At 41.4% G+C, this 12,277-nt stretch overlaps 1 protein-coding gene across 1 annotated transcript in view; it reads left to right on the forward strand.

The window, feature by feature from the left end:
- Positions 1-3,575: 3,575 nt before the first annotated feature.
- Positions 3,576-12,277, forward strand: part of loxl2b (lysyl oxidase-like 2b) — a 57,589-nt gene continuing 48,887 nt past the window's right edge. Inside the window, exons 1-3 of the mRNA XM_050051504.1 lie at positions 3,576-3,730; positions 7,713-8,071; positions 8,428-8,603. Coding sequence (XP_049907461.1) covers positions 7,726-8,071; positions 8,428-8,603 — 522 coding nt within the window. The 5' untranslated portion in view covers positions 3,576-3,730; positions 7,713-7,725. The remainder of the gene's footprint in view (positions 3,731-7,712; positions 8,072-8,427; positions 8,604-12,277) is intronic.

The following is a 12,277-nucleotide window of genomic DNA, read 5'->3' on the forward strand; positions in this document are numbered from 1 at the left end:
AATGGCAAAGATGTGATGCGGATTTGCCTCACATGTTCCCCTAGACCAGTATTGTGACAGTCGAGGCCACACTCTGGGCTGCATGACAACGCCGCTGTGCAGAAATGAAAGAGGGGAAGATGAAGTGAGTTCATGCAACACTGATCATGATCACTCACTGCTTGCTGAGTAATCTTTGTCTGAAAAATGAAAAGACTGGCAGCGGTGCAGCAACAGTCTCTACTGATGCCGCGAAGGCTGAGAGTGGAGGTGGAGGAACACATGATCTCCAGATGCCACAAACACTTTGATGAAAGCGACAAATGGTATGAAACCTGCTTCGTGAAAGGCATGACGATCGCTGGAGAAGTCACACAACAAAGGCAACAGAGAGCCCCCTGCCTGTCAGGCCTTACCCTGTATGAAACGTTCATCTGAGTAATGTGACTTCTTTACACGAGTGGAGGCCAAAAGATTTCAGGAACACTTTGTAACAATTCTACAGTCTTGATCTGTATTGTCTTGTTTCACACAGCTATGCCTTTCCTCACAACACACACTGCTTTTCTCCTTTTCACAACAAAAACAATACACTGCCAAAGCTGCACCGCAGAGTCACTAAGACCTGTCTGGTTCAAGTTGAGAGGAAAAAATCTTGGAGGAGAACACAATGAAACAACATTGCAACATTACTGAAAGAAAAAAATGTCCTGTCCTGTTTTACACCAGGTGGCAGCAGAGTCGAGTCCAGTCCGGTGATGGGTTTTAACACAAGGGTACTTCTGCTGCATGTAGAAATTCGCTAGTAAAGAGTGCCAACTGACGAGGAGATTGGCAGTCCTCCCACCTATGACAGGTGGAAGTTGCCCTCATGTATGTACGAAAGTGGCATAACCCACAGAGATGTGGCATAATGGCAGTATGGAGCAGTAAAAGTGCTTCTGTCATTTATTATTAATATATCTTTTAATGCATTGCACTACCTGTACAATAATAAACAATTGCAATACATTTTCCTAGTAAGTGAATTAAAATATCTAACTACATGCCTGATGGACATTTGTCCCCCTTTATTTTGAAGTACAGCACAGCTCTGTGCCGCTTCTTTCTAAGACGAGACAGAAGCCAAAATAAGAACATACTCCAATTAGTTTAATTATCATCTTCCAGCCAAAAGCACTGGAAAATCCAACAAAGCATATTCAAAGTGTTCTTTGGCTAATGAGTTTAGAGGGAGCAGTGCTAAATTTAGAACAAAAATTCATGCTTTGTTTGCTTTGCATGTAGCCACCACTGGAGACTGATGAAATCATTTAAATATTGTTTGGTATCTTGTTTCACTTGAGGCCTAAAGCCTAGACTAATGTTTAAAGCTGTAGGGGCAGCGGAAAAAACTGGTATGCAGAAATGTTTCATAGGGGGAGGGGCCAAAGGGGACACTGAAAATCTTGGGGTGTTACACCAAAACCAAAACGCATAACTAATATTTAGGGAATTGATTATGCTGTTGAAATATAGGCTAGTTGAAAACTACGTAGCTACGTACTGATGTACTTTGGTTTCTTATTTAACAGTTAGGCTACTAATTATTTGATGTACATTGACTAATAGTGGGACAGTTAACATTCTGAGTCCCACAGCAACCTGTGTTATATATCTGTACATGTGAGATGATTCAGTTCAGTTTAAGACTAGATGTTACAGTCCCTTGATGCAAATACTTGAGACTATGAGTGGGTGTGATGGTGCCGTCTGCCGGTTTCCGAGTGGGAGCCAGAGGGTTAAAGTTAGATGGATAGAAAAGTAGGAAAGAGCATCAATAGATAGAAAAGTAAGAAGTAGCATAGGGAAGGCAGAGCCAAGGAAAGATGTCTGTGCAGGCTGAACTCTTCCCCGCCAGACAGGGCCACACACTATACCTCCCCCACTGCCTCATTTGATGTAGGAAGAGAGGGGAGAAGAGAGAAGAAACTAACAGGAGAAAACAGGGGTCAGCAATTGCATCAGGGGGACCATGGGGGGCGCTACTGTGTTATGGCGAACTTACTAGCAAACAGCTGCCTGTTAACACATCATGGAGCAACACTAGTATTAATCTGTGGTGATATTTTTAGCTAATTTTGGTCAACACTTGAATGACTCTTTAGCTTGCTTAGTTTACCAGTTAGTTGCTAACTTTGTCTCTCTGCTTTGCTTGGTGGTGGGAATGTAGTGTAGCTTACGGTGGGGCTTAGAGGGTTTTTACTGGAAACAGCGGCCTGCTGCAGTGGAAACATAATGCTATGAGAGCAGTGAGAATAAACCAACACAATGAGCTGAAAGATGCTAAAATGCTAAGTAGAGCTGAGGTGACTGGAGTCAGGTGACACAAGTGACTTTTCACATACAAGTTCCAGTAGTGTTATGATCCACTGTTAAAAGGCTATATAAAAAAAATAAATAAATAATAAACTTGACTTGGCTGATCCCGCATTTAAAACAATGTGGAATGCAAGCATATACTGTAAAACGAGGCAATTTCAAGAAAATACAAAGAACAAAAAAATAAAATAAAGATAAAATACTGTCATTGAAGCAGATAAGCAAAGTTGGCGACTAATTGCCCCACAGATTGCACTAAGGTACAGCAAATCAAACAGTTAGAGTAATACAGAATAAAAGAATACAAAACCGCACACAACACAAGATAAAAAACAATAAAAGCAGTCGAATGAGACATATATAACAAAAGCAGTGTGCTAAAACTAATGAAAGACTTTTTTTTTTTTTAACATAGAAGTTTTAAGAAGCGATTTAAAAGTTGTCACTGATTCAGCAAGCCTCAGATCATCAGGCAGGGAGTTCCAGAGCTGAAGGGCCTTGACTCTCCACCAAGCAGCAAACTTTCTGTTGCTGCCATTACACAGGTCAGAGCCTGTACTGCCGCAGGCCACCAGCATGTTGAGATGCTCGGCACTGGGGGGGTTGCGACAGCCAAATTTGAGCTGCCACATCCGCTGACCGAAGCTCTAGAGCTGCTGCACGCTCTCTTCCCAGTGAAGCAGTTTCTCAGCAGCAGGAAGCAAAGTGAAGGGACTGTGGGGTGCTAGCTTGCTAATTCTTATCTCATTTGTGGTCTGATAAACAGAGAGTGAGGCAAGGAGGGGCTGAGGGAGTGTGCTGCCTGCAACTCTACAATTGAATTGTTTTTAATTAATCAGTGTATGGGAAACATTGGGTTACTGTGTGAAGGACATGCATATGCCTGTGGTCATATGGTGGGAGGGGCTTAGGACAGGGAGAGGAGAGCTGCAGGAAGAATTCTGCTCTTTGGTTGTTGTTTTTTTTGCCTACCCCAGGTTTAATTACCTAATACAGCAAAGACTTTGCAGATAGCCCAGTCACCTTAAGTCACCTATAGGCTCAAAATGTAATATCCGTTTTCCCATCCACCCAAGTTTTTTTTTTCTGGTAGTTTAATAATGATTTTTTTTTTTTCCTCGACATACTTTGAAAGGACCATTGTCCTATCAGCGTTCAGGTCGGATGCGCTGTTTCCATGTCCCGGGCCATCTCCGGTGAGGTCATCCTAAAGGTGGGCGTCAGTCAGTGGGCGGGGCCACCGCAGCTCCGGTCCGATCGTGAGATTGGCAAGAGAGGGAGTGAAAGTTTGGAGACAAGAAGGAGAAGCTGCAGCTGTCTTTGGGCTTTGGTCTGGACGCACTTTTACTGCAGCCTGCAGGAGCTCACAGCCTCAGGAGGGACAAAGAAAGTAAGTTCAACTACAGCCTGCAAACACCCTGCCAAAGTTTTACTGTAAGTGTTTAAAAATCAGAGCTAAAGCTTTTATTATTGGGACTTAATACTGCGTCTGTGTGATGGTCGGTTATGATGTTGAAATCCTGCGATGGTACTGCAGGGTTTGCATTGTGTTTAGTGACAACCTAAAGTTTTCCAAAAGTTATCATGGGATCAGTTAAACTTTAGGGATTTATAGTAAGTGACGTAATATGAGGTAGAATTAAAGAAACTGGCTTTCAGTTCAGTTTTTACATCATCTAAACATATCTATAGAGTACTGTATTGCACTATATACAAAGTCAATTATTCAGTTAGTCGACTGTCAGAAAATTAATTGTCAACAATTTTGATAATCTGCTGAATCATTTCTCGAGCAAACATACCAGCCATTTGCTGGTTTTGTTGCTTTTCTCTAGTTTATAGCATAACTCCAATACATTTAGATTTGCAGTTGCTGGTCAGACAAAATACCATGATGTCAACTTGGCATCAGTTTTTCTTGGCATTTCATTTATGAAACAAGTTATAAATTAATCTGGAAAAAAAGTGTGTTACATGAGCAGAAAAACATATTTTTATTGTACCTGTTCACACCTATGTGACAATAGTATCCTCTTATCAATCAGGCCCATCATGATTTTAAAAACAAGGTCAGCCCAAGGACAATGTGCAACAGAGAAAATGTCACAGTCCAAACCTTTTTGGTGCATTTCAGTCTCAACCCTTATCTCTGTGTCTTCTTGCTGTGAAGCTCTCCTCAGAGTGCTGCAGGAAAGGGCATGAAAAGGCCAGTTGACATTCTTACAAACTGACATTTTGACCTTTTCAGCCAAAGCATAGCCCCCTCCAGCAGCAGGTGGGACTCACGCATCTGCTTTTGATGAAGGTGAAACAGTTTGTATATATATATGTATACATATATATAAGACAAAAGCCCCTTTGACCGTCCTTACAGCAAGATGGCACTAACATTGAGTTTTTAAAGAGGGTTAATCTACATAGCATTCAGAATATCCTAAAGAGCACAATTTCCTCTCTCTTGTCAGAGTTTCTTAGGCAAAGGGGAGCGGAGGTTTCAGATTTCTGAGTTTCTGGTTCAGTGAATTTCTTGACATATTGTTTTGTGCTCAATGCAAAGGGGAGCCAGCACATCCTGGATATGTTCCTCTGTTTGATTAGATGTTGCTAAGTGGCTGCAGCTTCATCCAATCCTTGTCCTCTTCTGATGTCCAAACACTTCTTCTCAGTGAAATTGTGAAAGGGACCGTTTGTTTCCTAGCTTGAAACAAGTTACATTCAAGAACGAGCTGGTCCGGGAACAAAGCTCAGTTCCATAAGCATTGCCTTAATTGAACCTCAGTTTATATGTCCATGTTGGCAATGTGTTTCTAATGACAACACCCCTGTTTGGACTGACACATTGTAAGCAGACCCAGAGGCTGTGGGCTTCATTCCATCTGTTCATTCTGTAATGTGTGTGCTGTTTCTAGCTTGTGTAAGCACTGCCACGTTACAATGAGGAAAGTAGAAACCCCGCAGTTGAGGGATCGTCTGTCTCCTGCCAGATGTTTTTACCCAAAAGCGTGAGATTTGGAGCTTTTAACATTTAATGCATCGTTAAAACACAGCTGTTGATGAGTCTGTGGAGGATTTCAGTTGCGTGCATATTTTTGAGCTGCATTTTGTCCGATCGTCCGATTGGCTGCATCAGTCTTTGACTTGGAGTTGTGCTTTATTCTTTGTCTTTAAAGGTAGGCAGAAGTATGGCCTGGGCATGTATCAGTGTTTCTCTGTGGGAGTTTGACATTACATCACCCTGCAGGTGTCAGTTTCAGGCTTGAGTCCAGCTTTTCTTTGACTTTCTGAACTCAAAGAGAACTGTTACGTGATCATCTCTCGACACAAAACTGGATATTTGTGTAACTGTTTCATGTAAATTAATATTTAGCTATTTTAAAACATGTATTGATATATCACAATAATAATTCAAGGCATAGCCAGTTATGAAAATTGTCCTATTTACTGTTTTAAAGACCTACGAGGGTGCTTCTCTATTCTGTTAAAACTCCCCTGCTGCATAGGACATAATACCTTTACCATTTACACAAGAACACCTGCAGTTTTTTTTTGAAGAGGTATAAAAAATATGTGTTTGGACAGTACATTTAAAGCTGGTGTAGACAGTTGTATTTTGGCATCATTGAGCAAAAATTCCATAGTAAACTTTGAGCATATTTAATTGAAATGCACTGAGAGAACACTAGACTTCTACACCCTGTCTTGGCTCTCTTTTCAGGCTCAAGAAAATCTAGTCTGTGCCAGGAGACTTTAGCCAATCACAGGTCATTTCAGAGAGTATGTGTTCCTATTGGCTGTTCTATGAATGCAGATGCACGTGCACATCCCTTCAGCAGGCGAAAGTCTGATTCAATAGTGGAGAATCCTGCAGAGAAATTTGCTACTCCAGCATTGGCAACAACTGCCAACACTGCAAAGCAACCCAAAAAAACAAGACAGACTAATTAAAAATAGAATCTAAAAGAGAGTCTGACAGATGAGGCACTTATCCATAGTCAATGTATTACCTACAGAAAATGTCAGTCAGCAGGCCCTAGTTTGGAGGAGCAGGGGGGAGTCTGACATGGAAGCTAAACAACTGTTGTGGTGACCCCTGTCCACTAGTGCTAGTTAATTAGTCGCCCGCATGTTTACGATATTAATTTAATTAATGAATTGTATATTTTGGGTGGGGTAACACAATGATTTGAGTTCAAGGCCTGAGAAAGAATAGTATCAGTAACATTGTTAACACATTACAGAGAAATACAAAACTGTACTAATGAACCTTCATTAATATAGGCCTATATTTTATCTACAAGTGCACGTCACACACTGAGCGAGCCGCCTGTTAATTACCCTGTCACCAAAGCAGTAATGATTGTGCTAAGTTGCTAATGGGAATGTAGCTACTTACATGTTTCAGATGATACATCATGTTTGTAGTCGGCAAATGTTTGGCTGCATAGTTTACATATCACCTTGGGTTCGTCCTTCACCTTCTCAAAATGATCCTGCCCGACAGAAGTGAAAATAACATGACTCCTGTCTGACTGCTGAGTGTGGCCACTTCCTGTGTCTGTTCTTTCAAATTAAATTCCCACATGGCCCAGTCGTCTGTTCTTTCAAATTAAATTCCCACATGGCCCAGTCATATAGGTTTTGATTTATTTTGACAAGGTGCAGCTCCTAGTTGAGGTTCACGTTTTTTTTTGTTTGTTTTTTCTGTGACTACGTGACCAATGTAATCTTGCCGACTAATGACCTTTCAAGTCGACTAACGTTTGGATGACTATTAAGGGGCAGCCCCAGTACACTGCTTAGCTTCTGTGTCAGTACTCCTCTCTGCTTATCAGAACTGGGGACATGCTGACTGCCAACTGTACTGTATATAATACACTGACTATGAATAAGTTTCTCACACAACCCCACCACAACAGATCCGAACAATCCATTTATTATACCAGGTGGAACAGTATAATTAATAGCGAGGTGTTTAAAGGGGCACTTAAGCAACTTAGAATTACACTTTAATCAATTTTGGGGGACTCACAAGAGACAGATTAAAAAAAGTGAAATAATGGTCAAAATCAAATCAGTAGAGGCAGAGATGATGTAATTAATAGTTTATTTTTTCTCAGACCCTCCCTGCTTGGTAATTAACCTCTGCTAAACTCCATGTCCCCAGTTACACAGGCTTCCTGATACGTCTTCAAGCCCAGATCCAGATTGCCCTGATGGCAATATTTGGGGTTTTCAGACTGTAATATCTGTCAAATGCTCCTTTAATGTTCCCTCCGATACTTGCTCTTCTTTCCTGTCTTAGAACCGGCACACACCACTGTGAAGAACCAACTGAAATTTAAGTGCTTCTCTCTTTTTCATCTTCTCATCAGCTCCAACCAAAATATGGCCACCCAGTGTTTGCCCTGCTGCACTGTCATACTGTTAGTGCTATTAGAACTGGCTGTTGCCCAGTATGAACACCTCGGCTACCCTCCGGGGTACCCCGAACCTGAACAGGAGCAGTACACCGCCCCACAGCTGTCAGCAGACACGCCAAGGATTCAGCTCCGATTGGCGGGAGATAAGAGGAAACACAACGAGGGTCGCGTAGAAGTTTTCTACAACAACGAATGGGGCACTGTCTGCGATGATGACTTCACTATCCATGCAGCCCAGGTGGTGTGCAGGGAGCTGGGCTACCTGGAAGCCATCTCATGGTCACCATCCTCAAAATATGGGAAAGGACAAGGTATGTAAAACACTGTTACGTCAGTGTTTTTCTTCCTGTCAAGGTGGAAATACATTCAGTATGGTCACTGTTACATATTCCTCACAATACAAATTGGTAACATCTCATATTTTATTATATAAGGCCAACACTGGCTGAACATGCAGTATATTGATGGAACCCCTGTGCATGATCTTTCAATTTAACTTTTTTGCACTATTATTCATTGGAAGCTTGTTCATGGTAAATGCTTCTCAATTTTTGGGGAAAAAAACAGGTCAGCCTTCAAAAAAATCCATTTCTCATTTGTTTCCACTACTAAAGGGAAAAATCCCTCCCTGTGGAAGCACTGATGAATATCTCTTTTGTCTCTAAAGGACCCATCTGGTTTGACAATCTCCACTGCACTGGCAAAGAAAAGACCTTGGCGCTGTGTCCCTCCAATGGAATCGGTGTTTCAGACTGCAAACACAGTGAAGATGTAGGCGTTGTGTGCAGTGACAAGAGAATCCCTGGATTTAAATTTGTCAACACCCTGCCCAACCATGTGGAGGTAAACTTGTAGTCTCTGAAATCTTACACACTCTGTCAAGCACTTTTTAAGGCCAAAGGCTTTGCAGACCCTTTGTTGACTCAAGCTGTTCTTTATGACATTTTTTTTTTTTTTACTTTTTTGCCAAAGGACATGTGTTTGCTGACACCTTGTCAGCTTGAATGCTGATAGCTGTGTTTTATGATCTGTTCTGCTTTTAGTTTTTTGTATAAACACCTTAAATCTTTAAAACCCTGCTCGGACATGGAATACGTAACATTACTGCCTTCAACTTTGAGTTAAAGTAATGGGGCTTTGTCATTCAGATATTGGTGTCTGTAACGGTACATAAATCTTAGTTATGGCACATGACGGGACTGTTATGGAAAAAGTCCCAATGCTCATACTATATTTGGCACCTCAGGTGCAAGAGGCAGCAGTTGCACAGCTGGGGTGCAGTGTTATCACCACTATTCATCAAGAAAGTTTTCCCTCACAGGCTGTTATCAGTGATGGATTTGAGAACTTATTCTGCTGTTGAAGCCTTCATTTATAAACAATGTGAGGACAAGGAACTAGAGGTGAACCGAGTGCAATTTTCTTGGCAGATTCGGATTTTTGATCTTTTAAAAGTCTAACCTGCCAATTGCGATTTGATTTCTTTCTAAGAATTGACAACATACACAAATGTTTTTTGTAACTTTTCTCTGAAGCCACTTGAAACTTGGCTTGAAACAGTAAAAATCTGTCTTAAACATAAAACCATCTTGGTGAAAATAAATCTTAGAAGATATTAGAAAACCTAGTTCAAAAACAGATCATTTGGCTGCTCCAACCATTTCTCAGGATTGTGGGGTTGTGATCAGATCAGACTTGATTGGCAGCTCCCTTTCTGTTCAAGTAGCATAACCATTTTCTTTTCTTTTCAATCACTAATGTTGAAATGTTTTGCATATTGGTTAGAAAACTAACTAGACTTACTAGCAAACAAGGTTAGACCACCCAAATCTGTGTTTATATTTAAGTTTACCCCGTGGAGTATGGCGCTACTCGCTTTAGCATTTTCCATTCACTTAGCTACATTAAGTGATTAGCATTTAACCTTATTATCAACTCCCCCCATAGTCTGCTTGTTATCCTGACTGACTGGCAAACTGGCAGGCAAGAGTAGACCACACCATATTTGTGTTTTTATTGAGTTATATCTCCCAGACTAAGAAGCTGTGTTTTAGCATCCTCCATCTACTTACAACCTGGACCAGACTGCCTGCGGGAGCAGCGCATGATGGCTACCTTGCTGAACTGCTGTGACTCTCACAGGTGCAGTGTTCACATGGACAGTGTTGCTGCTGCAGAGCTGCCTGCTATACGGCAACTGTTGTATATCCACAATTTAAGCTGATACTCCACAGTCTCATGTTAACAAATGAAGGGATTCTGTCAACAACGTTGACAACAAAACTTGTCAGAGGGCATTTATTTTAAAACGGAAACAGGAAGTGCTGAGTTACAAATGGATACCTATAGTTTTCATAACCGTGACAACACAGACATTGAAACTGTAATAAAAGGTAGCGTTATGTCAATACTGTATGATTATCAAAAGTTGTTAACAGGGGTACCGCTAAAACACCCCAAAAGGTTCTACAATGTACATGTGCTGCTCACACAGGAAAGAAGACAATCCATGTAACAGGCAGAACTTGACACAGCGTTCCAGAACGTCAACAACCAACACACCCAGGGTACCTTGCACGTCGTATCTGGATGTGGAAAGTCCATGACCAAATGTCGATTTATGACGAGCTTGGACTGAGAATGTGTTGGATATATATTCCAAAAATCGGCCAATTACTTTACAGTCTCTCTACAAGGGACTAATGCTTCCTCTTCTTCCATCATACATTTCCTCATTTACTTTATAATTTCTTAGCAAATTAGACTTACCATACCATACCATGTTGTCTATGACAGATGGATTAAAAAAGACTGTTTTTTAGACCAGTGGTTCCCAACTGGTGGTCTAGATCCAAAAGTAGATCACGTGTCTGTTCTGAATGGACCGCAAGTGACTCACAAATGTGTCCAGTTTGTAAAAAACACACTTTATTTTAGAGTACAGTGAATTTCTGGCACAGAGCTTTAATTAAAGCGCCGTCTCCTGCTGTAGTGAGTGACTAACGGACAGCTACTTGACAGAGGTGGCAAACTAGCTTAACGACATGGCCAAAGGCAAGTATGACGCTGAATATATTAAACTGTATGGACCTTGAACTAATGACCAAGGAAAAATCTGGGCCCCGTGGCTGGACCAGTTGGGAACCACTGCTTTAGACCCTTCTTGCATGGTAGCTTAAATGCCCAACTCCCTCAAACTCCTGACAACACAAGAGTTTTTCTTTCAGACTTAACAAAGTCTCTCCAGAGTCACAGAAAACACGATGCAATCCTTTTCACAGGCTTAGAAGTACTGCCAATGTCCCTTTAAATAATAAATCTTTTCTAGGCTGGAAACAGCTCTGTACTCGTAACGTTTATAACCCACACTGACTCTGTTTTAATAACTGTCCTTTCTTAATAGCCTGCAGTGAAAGTGTGTCAGGGAAAGTGAAGTTAAACTGGTAATTGTTAGGTGTTGCACTCATAACTGTCAGAGCTGTCTGGTCGGACCTTGCTCCGCTGAGCATCGCTTTCTGGGCTGGCCAATAAGCTCCAGCCTAATTGCCACCAAAAGCAGAATGTTATCTTTCTGCTCACTGTGCAGGCCTCATGAATCCACATTCCAATGTTATGAGCAAACTGCAAACCAGAGCTAACTCTGCCTCTGCCTCTCTGTCTAACCCACTCCCCTGCTTCTTTGGAGAGTTTCAAAACTAATATAGCATTTTCCATAATGCCCTCAAAACATGTGTGGACACCTCAGCAGAGCTTTTCTTCTCTTTTCCAAAAGCAACTGTCACGATTTAGGGGTTGTAATGGTTGGCTTGAATTGAAAAACTATTCACTGAGTGCCTGAGCTTGTCAAATATACTCCCTCTGACCCAAGAGTTTGTTAAAGCGGCTGTAATTGATATTTTTACAATAACAATCTATCAAATGACAGTGAGGAAACAATATGAAAAGGGTCAGTTGTTTGGAACCTACAGAGAATTATCACCTGAATCTGCAGCTCCTCTTGGCTTTGTTTAGCTGTCTGGCCCACAACCCACCTGCACAGCATAGTGGAACACTTGGCAGCTAAATAAGTAGCTTGCCAACACATTTACTATCAACTTAAAAAGTGATAACATGTCAGTGTGGTATTCACAACTTGTTTCCGCTGCTCCAAAGTTGCCAAAAAAACTCAGTTTTTGTAGGTTTACAGTGTAAATCTACCAAGCAGCCACCTCTGGGGCTAAAAATCAGGCCAATGCAGAAGTGCCAAAAAACAGTTCCTCAAATGGCCACTTGTGGCTGGCTCTAAAAGTGTCAATTCCCATAGACCCCCATGTTAAAGAGAAATTTCAGTTTATTTCTACCCGTCTCCTATCGTCCTAAATTTGTTTCAAATCACTAGTGACATAGAAATAAAAGTTAGCATGTTAGCCGTTAGCCTAGATACAGTCGTAGCGTCAGACCTGTTAAAACGTAATTGAACGGGCATCCTTTCAAGTGCAAAGTTAGTCCACTAAACAAGCTTTTTCTCCACAAAGACC

Source organism: Epinephelus moara, chromosome 8 (assembly GCF_006386435.1).
Source record: "Epinephelus moara isolate mb chromosome 8, YSFRI_EMoa_1.0, whole genome shotgun sequence".
NCBI lineage: Eukaryota > Metazoa > Chordata > Actinopteri > Perciformes > Serranidae > Epinephelus > Epinephelus moara.